At 40.3% G+C, this 19794-nt stretch overlaps 3 protein-coding genes across 3 annotated transcripts in view; 1 reads left to right on the forward strand and 2 right to left on the reverse strand.

Moving 5' to 3' along the window:
* Window positions 1-2070: 2070 nt before the first annotated feature.
* Window positions 2071-4055, reverse strand: hoxd11a (homeobox D11a). The gene is made up of 2 exons (XM_040202512.2): window positions 3218-4055; window positions 2071-2689 (listed from the first exon to the last, which is right to left on the reverse strand). Exons 1-2 carry the CDS (start codon window positions 3822-3824, stop codon window positions 2454-2456), a joined length of 843 nt encoding a protein of 280 aa, XP_040058446.1. The 5' UTR covers window positions 3825-4055; the 3' UTR covers window positions 2071-2453.
* Window positions 4056-7453: 3398 nt separating this feature from the next.
* hoxd12a (homeobox D12a) lies at window positions 7454-9596 on the reverse strand. The gene is made up of 2 exons (XM_040200614.2): window positions 8983-9596; window positions 7454-8605 (listed from the first exon to the last, which is right to left on the reverse strand). Exons 1-2 carry the CDS (start codon window positions 9542-9544, stop codon window positions 8367-8369), a joined length of 801 nt encoding a protein of 266 aa, XP_040056548.1. The 5' UTR covers window positions 9545-9596; the 3' UTR covers window positions 7454-8366.
* A 7795-nt stretch (window positions 9597-17391) lies between these two features.
* evx2 (even-skipped homeobox 2) overlaps window positions 17392-19794 on the forward strand; it is a 4225-nt gene continuing 1822 nt past the window's right edge. The window contains exons 1-3 of the mRNA XM_040202546.2: window positions 17392-18273; window positions 18662-18897; window positions 19327-19794. The exon at window positions 19327-19794 is cut by the window's right edge and continues 1822 nt beyond it. Coding sequence (XP_040058480.1) covers window positions 17880-18273; window positions 18662-18897; window positions 19327-19794 — 1098 coding nt within the window. The 5' untranslated portion in view covers window positions 17392-17879. The remainder of the gene's footprint in view (window positions 18274-18661; window positions 18898-19326) is intronic.

Genomic DNA, 19794 nt, shown 5'->3' on the forward strand with positions numbered 1-19794 from the left:
TCGCACCAAAATTTGAAGTAAGGCCCCTAATATCAACAACCCGACAGCTCTTCTGCAAATAAACCAATGCAGCTTGAAACAATTATACAGGTTGCTCGGATCTGCCTGCAGGGTATTAACATATGGTGGTAAAAGATCCAAATCATCTCAAGATAACAGAATTCACAATAAAGGAAATAAACGGAATCAAAATAGAATCACCGAATACCCGTTCGGTCATTTTAATGGAAGAAAACCAAAATACGCAGCCTCACATACAAAACACTGGTACCATTCCTGTACTTTAAAATCATGTTTCTAATAATGCATTTTTTTTTCAAGTATAACGTTGAAAGGTTTGCATTGCACGCGCGGCACTGGAGCGTGCAACGCAAACATTGGAGAAAACTGTGCGTATAACAAATATGATACAAAATAAACACAAGTACCATAACAGCGAAAAAAAGATTGGAAAACGTGTTACGATGCCGGTATTATTAACGATAATACTATTACGATAACAATAAAAAACATAACAAAACCAATAATAGTAAATAGTTTAAGGCAAATACCAGGAATTCTATTTATTTGTCAACTGCAACTAAAAAGTGTAGCCGGTTATCATCATTATCACAATGAATTCAGTCGTCCTTTATTGCAGTTCCTGTAATATTGAAAGCAAACCGAAAGAAGCAGATATACGATAATAAAACAATACAGCTGCAACATGGAACTGAGAAGCACATCAACAATCCCCCCAAAATGCCCAAATATCTGTAGTCTGGGACATATTCCAATGACCAGTGACAAAAGTTCTTCTATCGCAGGTAAAGATCGAAGTCCGTCTTTAAGATGTTCAGGTGACAAAGATTCTCGAAACACTTGAACGTGACTCCTGAATGTGCCGTCTGGAAGACGAGGGAGTTGGATCAGTTAAACGGGGCACTGAGTGATAGAAATGTATATTACCATTAACGGTATTTTTTCTTCGAGAAACTGTACTGCTGAATGCTTTAATACCCCCCAAAAAGTGAATTTAGACGCTACAAATCAAATCAAAAATACTGGCTACTATATATATAGGTTGAACAAATGTCCGGCCACTGAATGCAGTTGGAATTAAAACTAAAATGACTTTTAAAAAAACGGCGTGGACCGGATTATTCCTCCACTGAACGATTTCCATGCAGGTTGAATGATGAATTTGGGTTGAATTCTGCGTCTCTAGTCAGAGCTGCAAGTCTGCCCTCATGTGGATACACAGTGACTATCTGCACAGTTGGTAGAGTAATTTCACTGTAGGACACGACGACAACCCAATTAAACGCGTAATGAAACCCCGCATCTCTGTAGCCTTTTGGGGAAATAACCGTAGATGTGATGAACCACAAATGGCATAAACGTTAATCTCCAACTATTTTAATTTCCATCGGAGACACAGAAACAAGGGGTGCGATTGTTACTGCAAAGAGTTAAAGTGAAAATAATCACGTGAATGCTCAACAATGTGACTGCCTGTGTGGAATAAATACTCGTGTACTCCGTCCCTTTGATTACAAAAATATTTAAGCAGTCTGGAATAAAAGTGGAACTGAACAAAGAGAGAAACGTTTCTCTGCTGCAGCTTTAGAGCGTCAAAACTACATTTTGCGTATTGAGAATCCAAGAAAAGAAGGTAAAACCTGAAATGAGTTATCCTTTTGTACGGCGGTCCTTTTTTTAAAAAATATCCTTCATTTTATCGCAGCCAGAACCTTAAGAGTCAAAGGGGCTGCGGGTGAAATGGGCAGAGATCCCTTGAATGCTCCAAACATGTCGATAGCTTTGCAAAGAGCATCCGAGCTCTTGTGATCAGGGGGTCGAGACACCAAAGTCAAATAGCCCCCAATCTAGACATTTACAGCTAGGTTTATTATACTGTCTAGACGGTTCAAAGTTTAGTAAACAATCCAGTGTTTGAAAGCAGAGGAAACAACGAGACACACAGGCCTGCAAGCGCCACATTTTCCCATTGATGAATCTTGAGGAAAACCCCCCTTTGCTCGTGTTATGTTTGATGACTTGGTGAAGTTCATGTGACAAGTTGCGTTATTCACCGTTCGTCGTGACTTTATTTCACACCACAATGTGCATATACATGCGTCTTATAAATGGACATTACACAAGGAAGAAGTATATATTTGATGTGAACATGGAAAGGAAAGTTCCCACGGAAATTGCCGGGATGTGTGTTGTCGACACAACACGAAATATATGAACACAAATAAATAAATGCAGAAAAAAGACAATATGGAATCTTCTTTGTTTTCCAAATGCGATATTTATGTTTACAAAATATGTTTGAAAAGAATGACAAAGGTTCAAATATGCCGTACCAGTCTTTTACAACATGTGTGTATAGCTCCTAAGCGTGTGTGTGTGTGTGTGTGTGTGTGTGTGTGTGTGTGTGTGTGTGTGCATAACTATGTCAGATATCAGAATAAAGGATTCCCAGTGAAATACTGTAGACGGTCGCGGTTCAGCTTTTTCTCTTTCATCCTCCTGTTCTGAAACCAAATCTTCACCTGCCGATCAGACAGGTTTAACATCCTGGACAGCTGAAGCCGCTTTTCTTTGTTAATATACACGTTGAAGAAAAACTCTCGTTCAAGTTCTCGGATCTGGTATTTGGTATAAGGACACCTCTTCTTCCTGGATTTGGTTGACGGAGCTGCACAACAGAAGAAATAAGATCAAATTTAAAAAAATGTGACCATAATACAGGTTGAAGGTTGAATTTATTTATGTAGTGATTTATTTTTGCACGAACGTTCCTCTCTGGCAAACACAAAAAAAAAACACACAAAATGAGAAAACAAAAGCAGTGTATTTCCTTTTAAAATGAAGTAGTGAAGTATTTACAGGACTATGTAACTCCCTAGAAATGTGTTGGAATACTTGCATACAATTACCTAATTAAACACACTTTAATAAAACGATTTCTTCCATGTATAATTTAAAATCAGTCCCAGCCACATTCAGGTACATGGCAACCTGCGTAGTTTACTTAACTCAACGGTTTCCCATTGTAAATACCTTTACAACCGTAAACTAAATCTTATAGGGATATAAAATCTTTTGCATGCTTATAAAGAGTCAAATAGCCCTAGACGGTGTCGCTGGTGCACACAATGCAGTTCAGACAGCCTATTGTTTAACCTGCGCTTCTTACATCCAAGACAAAGAGGGAAACGCTTACTCTGCTGGTTGTTGTTCGTGTCACCGCAGTTGGAGGACGAGTCCTCGTCGACGCTCCCGCTCGGGGCACCTTTGTCCTGCTCCACTTTGGTTAAAGCCTGATTGTTATTCGCAGCGTCTGTGGGAGCAGCAGAGTCTGTCTTTTGTTTGGGGGGCTCCGCGTCGTGCTTGCCCGAGTTAGGATTGTCCAAAAACTGGTCGAAGCCCTGGGGGAGAACCCCATTTCGGCCGACGCCGTTGAAGAAATTGCACGGCGAGCTCGTCCCGCCGTGGTGACCGTACAAAGACTCGTTTTTGAATAGCACGTCCGCCCTGTTGCTGGAGGACTGGATCAAGTCCCGATGCATGATCTCGTCCGTTGAGTAGTAGGACGGATAATTGCCCCTGTAGTGCCATTTGCTTGGATGGTCCAGTCCATAATCCCTGAACGCGACTTCTCGGACAGGTTGGACTTGGGCTATGTTTGGGGAATAAGGGAAATTAATCTGACACGAAGACGTCTGCGGTAAAAAGGAGGAGACTGATGTAAAATCTGGCGTCGAAACGTAATAAGTACAGCTCGGTAAATACATATTTGACGCACAGCTGCGATCGTCGTATTCCGTCATATCTCTTCTTCCCGGTTTCCTCGTTGCAGCAGAGGAGAGGAATTGGCAGCTTGGCTGTTAAACTTTGTCCATCTATAGCACCACAGGCGCGTGGAGAGACCCCGCCAGGGAGAAAAAATTGGAAACGTAGGCAGACCTGCAATACATCTTGATCGATTCTTGAGGTAATTGTGTCATGTGATCCAGCTAAGGGATTACCATACACCAATATCAGTCATTAAAAACTGACCGGAGAAACTCATGTGAGCGCATGCCAGAGACTCCATTGGCTCCCTGGCTGCAGAGGAAACTCCTCTCCAGCCTTCTTGCCCTATGGCTCTAGGAAAAATTAATCTGTGAACCAACGCCGGAATATTTAATTGAAAGCTTTACAGCTCCATCGTCATTGTGTAATGGCATGTAATAACGTTTGCACGCACTCGAGTATGCGCGGTTTTGAGCACGAAATGTGTATTTGTAGCAACAGTTAGGTGGAAAGCGTTGAAGTTCAGCCCTACGTTTAAAGCCAAGCTTGAGCGAAATAAGCACTATCGCTGCACAGTCAAATGAGAAGCCCGTGTGGTTCACAAACGACTCATTAATTCACTTTTCATGCAAATGCATTTAAGGGTTCATTAATCTCTGCGCACCACGTTGGTGGGAAGATGTTTAAATACACAACTGGAATTTATTTGAAATCAGATGCAATGGTCCTGACCTGCAGCATCATGCAAGCAGGTACCGAAAAATAAAAAAAACAACAAGACCACAAAATGACCGCTTTTACACCTTATTTTACATTCCACGGCGAGGAAAGCCAACAAGCGCATGTGTGACTCAACACTGAATTCTGTATTGTGAAAACGTATACTTCATTTGTTACAGTTTATTAATAAAGGTGGATGAACGAGCGCAAAGGCAGCCTAAACGTCCCCCAGTGTATGCCCCTGCAAATTCTGATTGCGGATGCCACATACTAAACACAAAATATACCACATAAACTACGGTGGCGTGACTCACTGAGCACATTCAGCATGGCCAAGTCCAAAACAACTGTCTCTGACCGTCTGTGGTCTAGGTGATGTCTACCAGGCACCAAGCCCCTTCTCTTAAATCTTTTTATTGCACGACGGCGGCCATGTCTGCAGAGTTTAGGCCCTTCTTCACAGCGGAGATCAACGCTGGTTAAGGTACGTCTTCAGGCAATATTTTTCATTTTTCTCATGTGAGTATCATTTTTATTCTCGCTGTCTTTTCTATTGTTATTTCTAGTAAAACAAACAATCGAAAAGGGAAGAACATATTTAAGACAATCAAGCCCTTATTGGAGGCCCAATGCTGGACACATAACGCCTATGCAAATTGTGCCAGTCGAGTAGAAACGCAGCTCCCCTCAAGACCTGTTTTGTAGTCAGAGGACAATTATTGCTCAGGACTTTAAGCCTGAAGGTCACGCACAATGTGGAAATAGCTCAAAGGCGGCTGGGTTTATTGTTATTGGGGGTAAATTGAGCCTTGCGGTCCGGTGTTCTTGTTTCAACCTTTACCACACTTCACGTTGAACCCCTTTAGGCAGTCAACGCCATGCAAGCCGAACAGAGTTTGTAATTATTCAAAACAGAACAGAAACAAAATGTTCTGTTTTTCTCAAAACAGAAAATCGAAAATTTGGAACATAAACTAATGAATCAATATAGTTTTAAGATTGCAAAAAGAACATCCGTCATCATCAACAATCAACAGTGCTATATGTGCACAATTGTAAGACTATAGTTTTCCAAAAAAAGTTACATAGACAGACATCGAGACACTTAGTTGTTTAAATTACCGTTTGCTTTGAAACATTAGAAGTATTTTTGTTTTTTTATTTATTTAAGTATTATTATTAATATAATATTGTTAGTGTTTCTCATATATTCACTTCAACATTTCTTCAAAGATACAATTAAAGGTTTTTGTTGAAAAAACAACCACCATTTGGTACCGGAGGCTACTTCAAAAATGGCCATATTTAGTTCAACCAATCCCTACTCCTACATTATTAGAATTAGCTTTGTGCTAGCATTGTGTGTGCAGCCTAAATTACTAACTTGACCTTAACCTGGTGGTGGTGCACCCACTATTTGATGTTGGTATGATGCTCTCTCGCTGCATTTGCCCCCGATACTAAAGGAAAACGTTGCGTTTCTAACGCATAGTCAACGTAGCAAAATAGTCTGAGCAATGGAGACCAATAGTGAGTGAAACATGTGGCGGAAAGATTTAAGCTGGGAAAAAACCTTAAACTTCAGTCATGACAAAAGGCCCGAGTGCGCAAAATAATACGTCGATGATAGCGAGACACAATGACCAGCGCATATATATATAAACTAAAGGACCACAATTTATAAAATGTTATCTCTAACAGTCATTGCAGAACTAAGAATCTCTTTGGGACTTTCATCAGCCTCTGATTCGACTGCATCTGAACTCTGATGCAGTGATGCAGTGACGGTGACGTGATCGTTATGCGATAGTAATGGGAGGGTCTATTATTAGATTCACTATCATGGTTCACGGGCTGGTAACGATTTGATTGTTGCCTTCAAACCCAGTCAGACCACCTGTAGGCTTCAACGTTGTTACAATGGGAAACTACAATAGGTACGTTACAACTAATGAGCCAGCTTGATGTGCACATACATCTCACTCACACACATCCAGGAGCCTGTTTTAGTAATGCATAAAGTGCAGAGAAAGTAAAGGATGCATATCTGCTCTTTGAATTACACAAGATCCATTCCCACATATCCTCCCTCTGTCACGTGGAGAGGTGCGTGTGTCTGTGCGCGCGCCCGCGCGTGTGTTTGTTTGTGTGTGTGTGTGCGCGCGCGTGCGTGAGCCCGTGTTGTTTTGTTTCTTTTATTTTTGAAGGAGCATTAACCAACATGATGTAAATGCAGCACATGTGTCCGTACAGGTTGATTCGGGTAAAGCGTCTGCGATGAATAGAAACGTTCTAACGTTTCTATCACCCAGCGTGATGTGCACAAAAGTCTCACCCACATATTCACCAGCTCGTTTTAGTCATGCATAGCAGACGCTTTACCCTGCCAGAATTAACCTGTATGGACAAAAACACCAAAGAATATGACTAAAATGAAGTAAATTACCGCTATGTGAGTAAATAAATACTATTTAAAACGATCTAGCATAGTATTTGCAGTTGGAAATTCAGTTTTACTGGCTGTGGAAATATTGCATGTAATATATTCCCTTTAGAATAAGTAAAGATATATTTAAAGTGGGGATTACTGAAGGCGTGTAGGATGGTTTCGAGATAATAAATTGTCCTTGCATGGCTTAAATTAAACGAATACTCCCGTTCATGCATCTCCTACAAAGTGAGGCGTATTCCGTTTATTGAAAGTGAAAGGTTACAGAACACGCACAGCCAAAAAAAACAACGAGCTCGAGGTCTCCAAAGTAAATCCTTTCGACTGCTTTTTTTTCTTTCAAATCAGCCAAAGAGAAAGAGGAGCGGATTAATGCACATTTAGATTACAGCCAAATATAATGACAGGTCCTGAATGAACGTCAACACGAGGATCGATGAACGTAAAGGATATGCCATTCCATTCAAACAAAAACCATTCACAAGATACAACTTGTTTTGGGCTGATTTAAAAAGCATCTTTATTTACAAATATATTCATCTTTAATCACGTCCATTTTACAAAACATTTGTCCGTGCATGCGTAAAATGATGGATGCTCAAATTCTTACAAATAACGCGTTTTATTTCACGGTCTATTCCATCCGACAGAATTAGAGCAAAGGGGAAGGATCTGACATTCTGTCCGGATAGCAACACAAAACCAGGTCTGACAACAAAAATCCACGATTATATTGGATTAGATGTTTCTTTTGCACTGGAAGTAAACACGTTCGCACAGAATGAACTGATTGAATGTTTACACCGCCATATAGAACAACACAAGTTCACTTTTTTCTCATTCAGTTTACATTCAAGAGAATAACTGAATTCAATTTAAGAATAATTAGGAAATAGACATGCAATAATAATATATTTCGTAACACTGACTTATTAATCTTTTATCTGTCCGTAAACATGAACTTGACTGTTTGCTTCCACAATGGGCCCGAACCGCATGAACAGGAAATTACACAAAATACACAAACAGGCAGACCAATATACTTGTTCAGATATTCAAAAAGTTCAGTTTTCATATCATTTTGAGCTTGATGATAAATAATGTATAAAGGTGTATCATGGACCGCAGTTAAAAGCCAATCAGGAGCCAGAACCTATTGCGGATTTGGGGAATCTTTTTACCAAAGACCAATTGGGAAGAATCATGTCTCTCCACCACGCACCACGTCTTTTACTATCATTGCATATAATGGCACCATATAGCTCGACACAAATGTAATGCTTTTTTTTACATATCTATGAATACGGGTCCATGGCACAAACCAAAAGGTGTGTGTCCAGAGCATGTGACGTGCTGCACATCAAGAGTGCGACTCGAATTCTTTGTCACGATCAAGTCCAAGGGGGCATCAGTATGCGGAGAAAACATGCTCGCGCATCATCATTCGTTTCTTCTTCATCCTCCGGTTCTGAAACCATATTTTCACTTGTTGGTCACTCAGGTCCAGTCTTTCTGACAAATCCTTGCGTTTTTGTCTGTTGATGAATTCGTTCATCATGAATTCATTCTCAAGTTCAGCCAGCTGTAGCTTCGTGTAAGGTTTTCTCTTCTTTCTGGTTTTCACCTGCGACGAGCACCACGGCGCAGCTGCAGAGGTAGAAACACGTTTTACACTTCAAATTAAACCTCAGCCCAGGAGCAGCGATGTGGACTGAGGGGATTTAATGGCAACGCTCAATGTTGCTCAGCAATAATAATAAAAAACATTTTAGGTTTCAGAGTAATTCAATATGGTTACTAATATCTTAAATTCGGATAATGCAGCCTAGTGGATATTCGAAAAATGACTACATGGGGTATACAATGACCACACAATGCACTAAATAATGCAAAACACCAAGTATTTTATAGCAATAAACGACAGGGGATCCGAGAATTTTGCGTCGATATGAGACAACGACGTAAAGCCACGATTGGATCACAATGAAACGGAACCGGAGTTCTGTGCAAGATTTATACTTAACCTTCTGCAAAAGTCGTCCTCGAGCATGTGTGACTAGATGATGGGTGAGGGGGATTCTGCTCCTGTTTGGTGTCGTTCACGGACAACGGATCCGCTGAATCCCGATCGAGGCGGGCCGCGGAACCGTGAGACCGACTGTCCGGGTCCGAGAAGCCGCGGTCACCGGCGGCCCCGGGCTGCCCCGAGTAAAACTCATCCCGCCTGGCAGACTCCTCTGTCTTATGGTTTGTGACCTGGAAGCATCTGGCCGACTGATCCAGATGCGCCTTGGCGTGGCCGCTGGAAGAGTTAGTATTTATAGACACCGAGTTGGAAAGAAACGGAGGACAGTAGCCTCCAAAGGCGCGACTCTGAGGTGGTGCCGTCGGTCCAGACGTGCACGCACTTGAAGAAGCCCATGGGAGCGTGCACACGTCTCTCCTATTGTAGGGGAGCTGGTGCAGCCCGGGTATGTGGGCTCCATTACCCCGCAAGTTGGAGAAATACAGCGACTCAGAGGAGGTAAAATTCAAAAGAGAACCAACATAGCCGGGATTTAAAGGATTCCGCTCACACATTTCCATGGAGCTTTTCTCAAACGCTTCTCGCAAGGCTCTTAGCAACTCCTGAAGAATAAAGGGTAGGTAATTGTTGATTTGTTAATACGACGTCACGTGATATGCAAAATATGTTGTTCCGCCCCACCCTTGCTCCCAGAACTGCAAAGCAAAAATACACCATGAGGACACATTTTGTGAATTGAGTGGGTGGGGTGTGAAGTTCAATTCAAACCATATTTCGTCGAGAACAATACAGTATGTTGGACGTATGGCAAATAGTGTTTAGGGCTTTTATTTCAAGGGCACATACGCAGAATCTCTTTCGACATCATTGTGCTGACATTAGACTAACCCATGTGGTACAACGGTAAATGCAGGATCTTAAATGCACCACATGAGAAAATGCACAATTGCACACCCAGGATTTATGAGATGTATTTCCAGTTATAAATTATTAGAATAAACTTTTCTTGGATCGACCAAACACATCAAAACAGACGAAATATACTCATTCCCCCATGCAAATTCAAACTGTGCAGCCGATTATTATGTTGGAAACAGTAGAGATTGCAGCCTTATATGATGTTTTTGTGGTAACTCCCTTGTGAACAATGTCGCATTCATTCCAGCGAGTTGTATCGCCTGAAAACAACGTTTGTAACATCAGGAAATACATATCCGCATTTTGAAAATTCCCTACGGCCTCAAAAGAAACTCAAAATGTGTTTAAGACATTTCCGTTTACCATCAGATGTTTCTGTCTACCTCTTGTTTTCATATTCTAAACCGAATAGCTCCGCCCTGCTGCACAATTATGAGGTGAAGCCCAACGTAAAACCCTGAAAATAAACTGCCAAAATGATAATATTTCTTGCAAAAACTAAACTAAAACCAAACAATTCAATATCAAATACTTACATTACATACATACATTTAGCAAGTCCATTCAAGCTGTATCAAAGATTTACTGATTCCACTATATGTCTGCTCCTCCTATGGAAACTTGTATCACAGTAAACGGGTTTAAAATCACCACTCTTATTTCTATTAAACTCACATTATGGGCATCTATGGGAAGCAAACACTACTGCCAGGCGTCACATTAGATATTTGTTCTGCAGTATGTCCTTTTTTCACAGACTAGAGTGTTAACATTACGTGTATGTCTGTATGAGTGTGTGCTCATTGTGTGTGTGTGTGTGTGTGTGTGTGTGTGTGTGTGTGTGTGTGTTTATGGTGGGTAGCTCAAAAATACACCGTCACTGAAGACTTGAAACTGTTGCATTTTCAATACAAAGGGTCCCCTAGTTGTGAAAAAACCCCTCTGGTTATTGACTTGATCACAAGTTGCTCACTCCAGACACAATAAAGTAATTATACCATAAAAGACACATTTGAGGTTTGAATTCCCCACAACTCCACTGTGTATTGTCAAACTGGATAATCATAGCTGTTCCACTCCAAAGATATTTAACTGAGACTGAGAATATAACGAGTTTAATCCATTAGGTAACCGTAAGTAATCATTTAAGTAGTTACGGAGGAAATCCAACAGGTGGCAGTACAAGTCTTTATCCTTTATCCTGCCACGCCGTCTTTGCTCTTTTCATTATTCGTCAGTTGCGTGATTCTGCAAATAAACCTGAGCAGTTTGAGTCATCACTGGAGATACAGATGGGACCACTCACATGCATGCGGTGTGTTTCTTTAACAACGTCAGCAGTCGAGGTAGGACAAGTGAAACACACGTTTACTTGTCGCAAATTGTTGTTTACAGTTGTGTAAATTAATGTTCTACTGGGTTTAAACGAACTAAAGAAAGTGTAAAGCAGCTATTAAAATATGTGAAGAAGCGACACTTAAGCATGAAAAAAAGAACTAAGAATTTTGTGGAAGAACAATAAACAATAACAATGCAACAGAAATACATGTTAATAAAGATACACAACTAACTATTTCTAGAACGAATATATATAAATATCATTTCTATTTATCTATTTATTGAATACATCTTTAAGCTCTATTCAAAGGGGTCGGCGAGTTGTGCTTCTCGGCCTAAATGTAAATGTAAAACTGGTCCGAATTGAATTTGCACTCATAGAGGAATAAAAGTATAATTTGAATTACATTTAAATTAAATTATATTTATCACACAAGAAAAAAAGTTGGCAAACTAATATCAAATGAAGGAAAATGAATAAACTCAATCGTTACACCTTCAACTCGGGTGCATCTCTTGGGCTTTCATTTGTTCCGTTTTGCTTTGCTGCGCATTCCGCTCAAAACGTTCTTGTACATGTTCTCACGAACTGTACGTTGGATTTCTCTTTAAAACATTCGTAATCCATGAGCAAGTATTTGGGACATTCGGGGTAAAGGTTTTGCTGAAGTTAGGCCACGAAGGAAGATCTAGGAGGAGGTTTAGTGTTTAGTCTGAGGCTCGTTTACGGCCTTCATGTTTAGGGTGTCAGGAGCCACATTGAGGAGCTCAGTCTGGTTTCTTTCCACTTCCCTTGAAGGAAGCTGCCCGTCGTCTATTGTCCTTGGTAATAAACTTGCTGCTTCCCTCGTTCAAGTTCTCTGGCCTGAGAAAAGCTGCCTTGAATCTTAAAGCTGTAATATCAAGTCCCTGGGAGGCAAAGCGAGTTTGGAGTTTAATTCCATGTGATAATTGACTGGGAAGTTTAGATGAACAGGTAACAACAAGAAAATGAGTTATTTTAAAGAAGTAAAAAAAAAGAAAAGATTTACTAATTAAGTCTATAAGCTTCAGACCTCAGAGGATTTACAGCACAGGTTCACGCATGTGGAATATTTTCAGCTGAAGCTGTGCATGTTATATATTTTGTTGTGTTATGTAATGGTTTAGCATTTATTCGAAATTGGAAACGGGAAGTTTGTTTAGCGGAGGATGCAGAAAGTTGTGGAACTGTTTACAGAATCAATTTGCTCAAATAAGAATAAACATCTGGGGATGAGAATTTAGGAGAAATGTGAACAAATATCATATCAAATCCAGTTTCACACCGGATACATTAGTTTACTCAACTTTAAAATAAAAAATCTGAGAGGATATTTCGGACACAAGGAAAAACTTGTGTAACAGTAAAGCATTTTTAAAGTTGTGTTCGCACCAACGGGCCCACAATCAAACACATTATCACCGAGGTCACGTTTAGAAATAACCCCAATTAACAATACAACAATGTACTTTAAAATGTTCTCTTTGTCTACCAATAAAAGAGTGAAAAACATGAATACTATTTACTTACTTACTATTCGTGATATCTGTATTTGTATCACTTTAAAACGTGCTGCTGAATAACCAAAGGCCGGTAGTTTCTGACCGAGAATTCATTCGCGTTATTGCTGATAATGCATCAAACTGACTAGTACACAGATTCGTGCTGAGCCAACCATTACTGTCTATAAAAATCACTGCCCTTTTTATGTGGCGTCTTTGTCCTTTTAGTTTCTTGAAGACCAAAGAAAGCAGAACGTTGACCGAGATAACGAGAATGAGATAAAGACGCAAAAACAAGAGTTATTGTTTAAAGTTGTTTAAAGTTTACCTATTTTCTGTCGTGAAAAAACATGTTTTATTTATACTGTGTAATATGTGTATATTGAGTGAACAGCATTTGTCATGATGGCGTTCAATCCTCGCGTTAACTGACGTCTCTGCGTTGCCTCGGGGATGTAAAACAGTCGGTAAATAAACGTGTTTCATCGATCACAATCCTGAACAGAAGAAAATCTATTCAAGGCGTTCCAGTGCTTTACATAATTTTAAGTCTTGTAGTTTATGACTGGTACCTATTTTTTGTTATGAACTGCTGTTTGGTTCGTTTGCGTTCACAACAGGTCGCCTCTAGATGGCGCTCTGACTCAAGGAAAGAACTCGGCAAAGGCACGTGACACACATGAAACACTGCAGCAGCTTCATTCAGCGTTTGGTCATTGAGTTTGGCTCAGGCGAAAACAAAAGCTTCAGTATCTCTTATTACGAAAAATTAGAAACAGGGTGTCAATTAGTTTGTTTCTGGACAAATTTATTCCTCTTTTTATCAGAATGACATTCTCAAACACGGTTCTTGGGGAATCAGGACTAAAATGTTTCGATGCTACGATGTGTTCTCTCCTCAACAACGTGTCCACAAGCACACAACTCCCCATTTTTATCATAATTGTACATTATGTTATGCATCCTGTAATTAGTGTGATCTCGACGCATGACAAAGTGCTGAATAAGGAAAAGTTTGCATGATCACAACATTTCAAAATAAGATATAAGAAGAAAATCTTTTTTCACCTCAACAAGACTCATTAAATATGAAGAGATTAAACGATTAACATCGCTGGAACCTGCTTTTAGGGGCAGGCAACCTGATTCTTCATGTATCACATAACACCTCAAGTGATAATTAAGAGTAAGTGTCAGTATCATCAAGTGTCAGTTATGTCATATACTGTGTATATGTTGTGTGATTCATTCTTTATCGTCTGACAGTTATTGAAGGGGTAAATTCCACTTTGATAAGTCCTATCTAATCTACACGTTAATGGGGTTGTCTGGCATACCAACCCCCAAACGCCGGGGAAAAAGCACTCACGCATTTTTATTCCTGTAATCTAATAAAAACGGTTTGTTTGCCAGTTGTGGGGTCATCAGATCAAGTGGGAGTCTCCCTGACATCGCCTTGGCGCGCGCCCCTCCACACCACAGCACCCCGCCCCCCACCACATCTCCCCAATTCTTTCCATGGGTCCAAGACTTAGAAGGCAATGAAATGGATTACAGTGACCAAAGTATGTTTTAGACATTTTATTCACACCCTAAATGACCATACCAACTTGTGGTAAAAGGGAATTTGGCTCCTTTGATGGCCGAGGACTCATATTTGCACGAATGGTTGCACTCTGATTTGTACAGCCTGGTCGGAGTAATTTCCACTATGATGCTAAAATGAGGTCAGGTTCAAGACATCATTGCATTAAAACTGCTTTTACATAAACTGAAGAATGCAAAACAATTCTTGTCACCCTGTGATGGATTTCTGCAGCAAGTTCTACGGCGGCCAGTGGTTTGATAAATGGAGACTTTTATTTTTTCTAAAAACACAAAGAATTGCTTGATGATCAGAAGTATAAGTGTGGGATTTAATAAATATGACAACATTTTACAATGGCAATGACTGCCAATTACATATCCCTTCTCAGAATAGACATAGTGGACAATGCAGCATTTGAACATTCTCATCCATGTTCAAGCTGTCTTGAACTCATCATTCAATTATCAGCAAGTTTCTTTTATGAACATCATTCAGCAGATTAAGTGGTTGTTTTGCTACCCCAAAGATATCTCATGGGCTGCATGGGGCTGATGAGAAGTCTTCAGATAGTTCAATTTCCAAGGGCGTAAATTCACCCAGCCAATGTGTGCCTTAAGATTCAGTTCCACTAATGACCACTAGGCCAAACACTGACTGCATGGAGAGGCTGGGAAATCTGCCCACTAATGTCCTTCTAATAGGTTTTCATCAAAGATGAGATTTTGACATGTCACAGTAAACAAAGCAAGGGTGATAATACAAATTAATGATGGCTGAATCCCATTTAGTTCAGTTTCAACATGCTTACTGGGACACTCAAATTAAACCTTTTTGTTAATTTGGGTTTTGTTGCTTAATTAGTGTGCTGTTATTATTATATAATTGTATTTTATGCTTTCTCTTTTAGGAAAGCTGGTTTTGTTGCTGTCCTTGCAAATTCAGCTGGGTTAAGAACATTGTCCCAAAAGACTGCAGTTAAACATCAGCCTGGTGGGTAACAGTCACTTATGGAAATGCTAATTGATGCGCATTATCATATTGAATCAATAAATTAAGTTAATATTCCATCCTCTTTGGTTTACTTCCTTGTGGGATGTAGCCAACTTTACAGATGAACACATGGCTTGTGTGTTTAATTATTAAAAACGTCCTTCAAGAACACTTTGTATAAATAGGACAGTGTGGATTTTCAGTTAGAGTTAATCATTAGCGGTCAATACACAACTTTCAGGACAACCAAATTTTTTTCGTGGCAGATTAACAAATTGCAATTTTATCACCAATTGTATTTCTTTCAATCTGAATTCACATGGTTTTGATTTCATTTTTACACAGTATAGTTTTTTTGGGTGAAAATCTGAATATTGGCGACTATAACCCTGTGATGTCTGCACAGACAAAACCATTCACACTAAAACTGTAGATTCGTATCAAAAATGTTCGATTTAAGGATCTATTCAGTTGTGGTTCATTCATCTGAAGGGCCAACGAAACATGCACGTGTGCTATGAAGCTTAAAGCATTAGATTCCTCAACAACATAACTTAAGGTTAAGAGAAAATCGCTTTATGACACAATTCAGAAGTGCCTGCACTGTAAATATATCTTCAGGTAAAAAGATCCGTCAGCTGCACAACGTGGATGCTATGACCTCATTATATTAAATGTAAATTAAGCTCTTAGGGGAATCCCCAAAAAATGTCTGAATTTAGTATGCATTTCTTTCAATAAAATATTAAAGGAAATATTTTGTTCACTAATGAAGCAATGGGTTTATTTGACTAAAATAAATGTATTAACTCGTATTATCCTGAAGATTCAAATATTGTTTTACATGAAGGAATAAATCAGTGGACATATTATTTTTAAATTATGCACAAGCTGTAACTGGTTCTTATCCTCAAAGATTTCTCAACACCGTGTCGTGTTTTCTGCCATTATGGTAACAGGGAGACAGATGTTGATCTGAATTGAATCCTATTCTTACCGTACTATAAAAATAAGACACAACGTGTGAGAGTAGCAGTGCTGGTCTGTGGCTCTTTGCAGCTTACAGCTCTTTGAAAGCTTTATATGATTTATAAATCCCCTTTTACACTAACATTGCTGTGCTCACAAGACAAGTCAGGACGTCAGCTACATTCATAGACTGCAAATTGTAAACTAGCACAAGCCTCAGTCAACCCCAATTCATAAGCAATTATGGTCAAAGCCTGCAGGAGGCGCCAGAGGACGCTCAGAGGGTGATCCGATGACTTTACTCATCACAGGGAGAACTGTAGTACATGCAGGGATGCTATGTCTTTACACATCCAGTCTACAGTGTTAATATGATGCATACATGTAACAGCTATGTTCCTGTAAATGCACAGACTACTATGCACAACAAAGGGTTTGACTGGGAGTAAATTACTTCAAACTGATACGAAATTCTATTAAGAAACGTAAAATATGAAGTACACGCGTTTGAATCTGATAAATGGTTTAAATTCAACATCATAGGGAATGGAAATAGAAACAAACAAAATGTGAATAATGACCTGTAACGAAGTGTAATTTAGAATAACAGCAACTAATGATTGCTAAATGACTTAAAACAAAAGATTAGACGTGTATGAGCCAGCTACAACAAATAAGATGCATAGTACATATACGTGCGTGCTGTGCTAATGCAACCATTATCACCACATCAAAATGTGTCTTTGACGAACTGTGTGAAAAAAACAAAAGAGAACAAATATGAAAGGTGCAAAAAAAAATCCTGTCTTAAAAGATTTAAAATATAATACTTGTGATCATCTTCATCACTCACTTGTATGTGAATCATAATGTACTTCGCATTCGGATTAAAGTGGCAAAAATTGTAAAAACGAAAAATGCATAAAAATTAAAGGGAATAAATAAAAGAAACAACGATCGTAGAGGGGGAGGGAGGGGGAGAAGAGGAAAACAATAGAGTATCAAAGCATAATAATATTCCTAAATGAAGAGGGAAATGTTGCACCGCTCATTTTATTAATCAGACTGTCAATTTCACCCAAGAGGCCAAACCCCAGAGCAATCTAAAACAGACTCAGAGATGAACCCAGGGACGTGCACCTCGCTCCTCACTCCTCTCTTCCTCTCCACTTGGATATTATTCGTCTGACCGAAGGCCGCCTCCATCATCAAGTGACAGCCCTCTCCTATTTATTTGCTTATAAACCTGTTACAATAAATGATCATTGGAGCAGCGTCAGCCGAGCATTTTAACAACGACCAGCAGCCACTTTTGATGAATGACATTTGGCTGCTGTGAGGGAGGATGCACGGCTCGTTTTAAGCAGTCGCTCGTCGATTGCGTTTAGATTCTTTCGTTTTTTTGCGTCTTGCTTATAAAAAGGTTTAGGGACAGTTATTGAGAGACAGTTGCCGAGTTGCATGCGGATTTAAGCTCCGACACAACTCATTGGTGCTCCAGCCCCCCTTGGACAAGTGTTGTTCCTCTTTTCTTTTTTTTTCTTTTTTTTCCCGTCTTGCACTGCTTAATGATGGAGAGGATAAGGAAAGAGATGATATTGATGGAGAGAGGTCTGCACAGTCCTGTTGCAGCTAAGAGGCTCGCAGACACGCCTGGAAATTCAGTGCTGGAGGCCCTGGAAAACTCTCAGCACAGCGGACGGTTGAGCCCCAGAATAACTTCGGCTTCGCTCCATGGAAATCTTGGGGACATCCCGACAAAAGGCAAATTTGAAATTGACAGTCTTTTCGGTTCTCACCACAACAGCGAAAATACCTCTTCGACGGAAATTTCCTCGTCAGAAAGCAGGAAGAAAATGAGCCTTTACTCCGAAGTTTCGCCAGATTCAGATATTAACAGCGATGTTGAGGTGGGATGCCCTTCGCATCGATCCCCGAGCCAGCACAAGGAAAACAACAAAGGTAACCTAATATTAGATTTTTCATTATTTATCATTTTTCCATTATTTCTGCAGTTGTATTTTTGTTTTAACATAACGGCTGTTAGCCGAAGCCCATATTCTCTCTCCCCAAAAAACAAAACAAAGATAAATTGAATGATTATTAAGCCTGTCATTTGTAGAATTGTATATTATTATAATGATTATTAGGTTTTTATGTTTAAAGGACAAAATAAGTGTATTGTAATATTTTGTAAATTATTTTGCACTTGACCATCGACACACATTTTTCATCAACATTACGGTTTAAAAAATAAATGGTAAAACACATCCTGCTACAATCCATAAACATTCATTATTTCAGCATTATCTATAACAATAGGCTTAAGAAATTGCCTCCATTTTTATAGGATTTTCAGATTCTGGATCTTCCAACATAAGCTCGAACTCCCTCCAGAATATGAACGGTAATTCATCGGGAGGATCGAACAATTCAAATAGCGACCAAGTGAGAAGATATCGGACTGCTTTCACCAGAGAACAGATCGGCAGACTGGAAAAAGAGTTTTACCGGGAAAATTACGTTTCGAGACCAAGAAGATGTGAATTAGCCGCAGCGCTGAATCTGCCCGAGACTACAATTAAGGTACAGATGAATCTTCCTTATTCTTGTGTGTTTGTGCAAAGAAAGTCATGCTGTGATAATGAAGAAAAATATAAAATATAATCATTATTTCTGCTCATAAAATGCCGCAGAGTAATCTTCACATTTAGAACAAAATAACACTTTTATTTACTAGTCACCCACGGGTGCTAATCAATTCTACCGCTATAAGCGTAAGTGTATGACCTAATTGAAATATTTCTATCCCAAACAAAATTATTTTAACGGTTATTTATTTTGTAGATTTGAACTGATTTTGCATGGGTACATTGCTCTTTTTCATTTTGAACCACGGGAGTATTTATTGCGCATTCAGTATTCATTCAGTATGCTCATCAGAGGTCCAAATTAAGTGCCGGTAAAACGACATGGCAGCTTCAATGCGTGTCTTGTTTTGACTCCCGTGTGCAGGTGTGGTTCCAGAACAGGCGGATGAAGGATAAAAGGCAGCGCCTGGCGATGTCCTGGCCCCATCCGGCCGACCCCAGCTTCTACACCTACATGATGACGCACGCGGCAGCTACAGGAAGCCTACCATACCCTTTCCACTCGCACATGCCTCTCCACTACTACCCGCACGTCGGCGTCACGGCAGCGGCGGCCGCCGCCGCCGCCGCCTCCGGTGCCGCCTCTTCGCCTTTCGCCACTTCCATCCGGCCCCTCGACACCTTCCGGGCGCTCTCGCATCCGTACTCGCGGCCGGAGCTCCTGTGCAGCTTCAGGCACCCGGGACTCTACCAGTCACCCGCCGGCCTGAATAGTTCGGCCGCGGCGTCGGCGGCTGCGGCCGCGGCCGCTGCGGCGGCGGCCAGCGCGCCGTCGGCGGCCGGGCCCTGCTCGTGTCTGAGCTGCCACAGCAGCCAGGCGGCGAGCGCGCTC

The sequence above is a fragment of the Gasterosteus aculeatus genome, chromosome 16 (assembly GCF_964276395.1).
Source record: "Gasterosteus aculeatus chromosome 16, fGasAcu3.hap1.1, whole genome shotgun sequence".
Lineage (NCBI taxonomy): Eukaryota > Metazoa > Chordata > Actinopteri > Perciformes > Gasterosteidae > Gasterosteus > Gasterosteus aculeatus.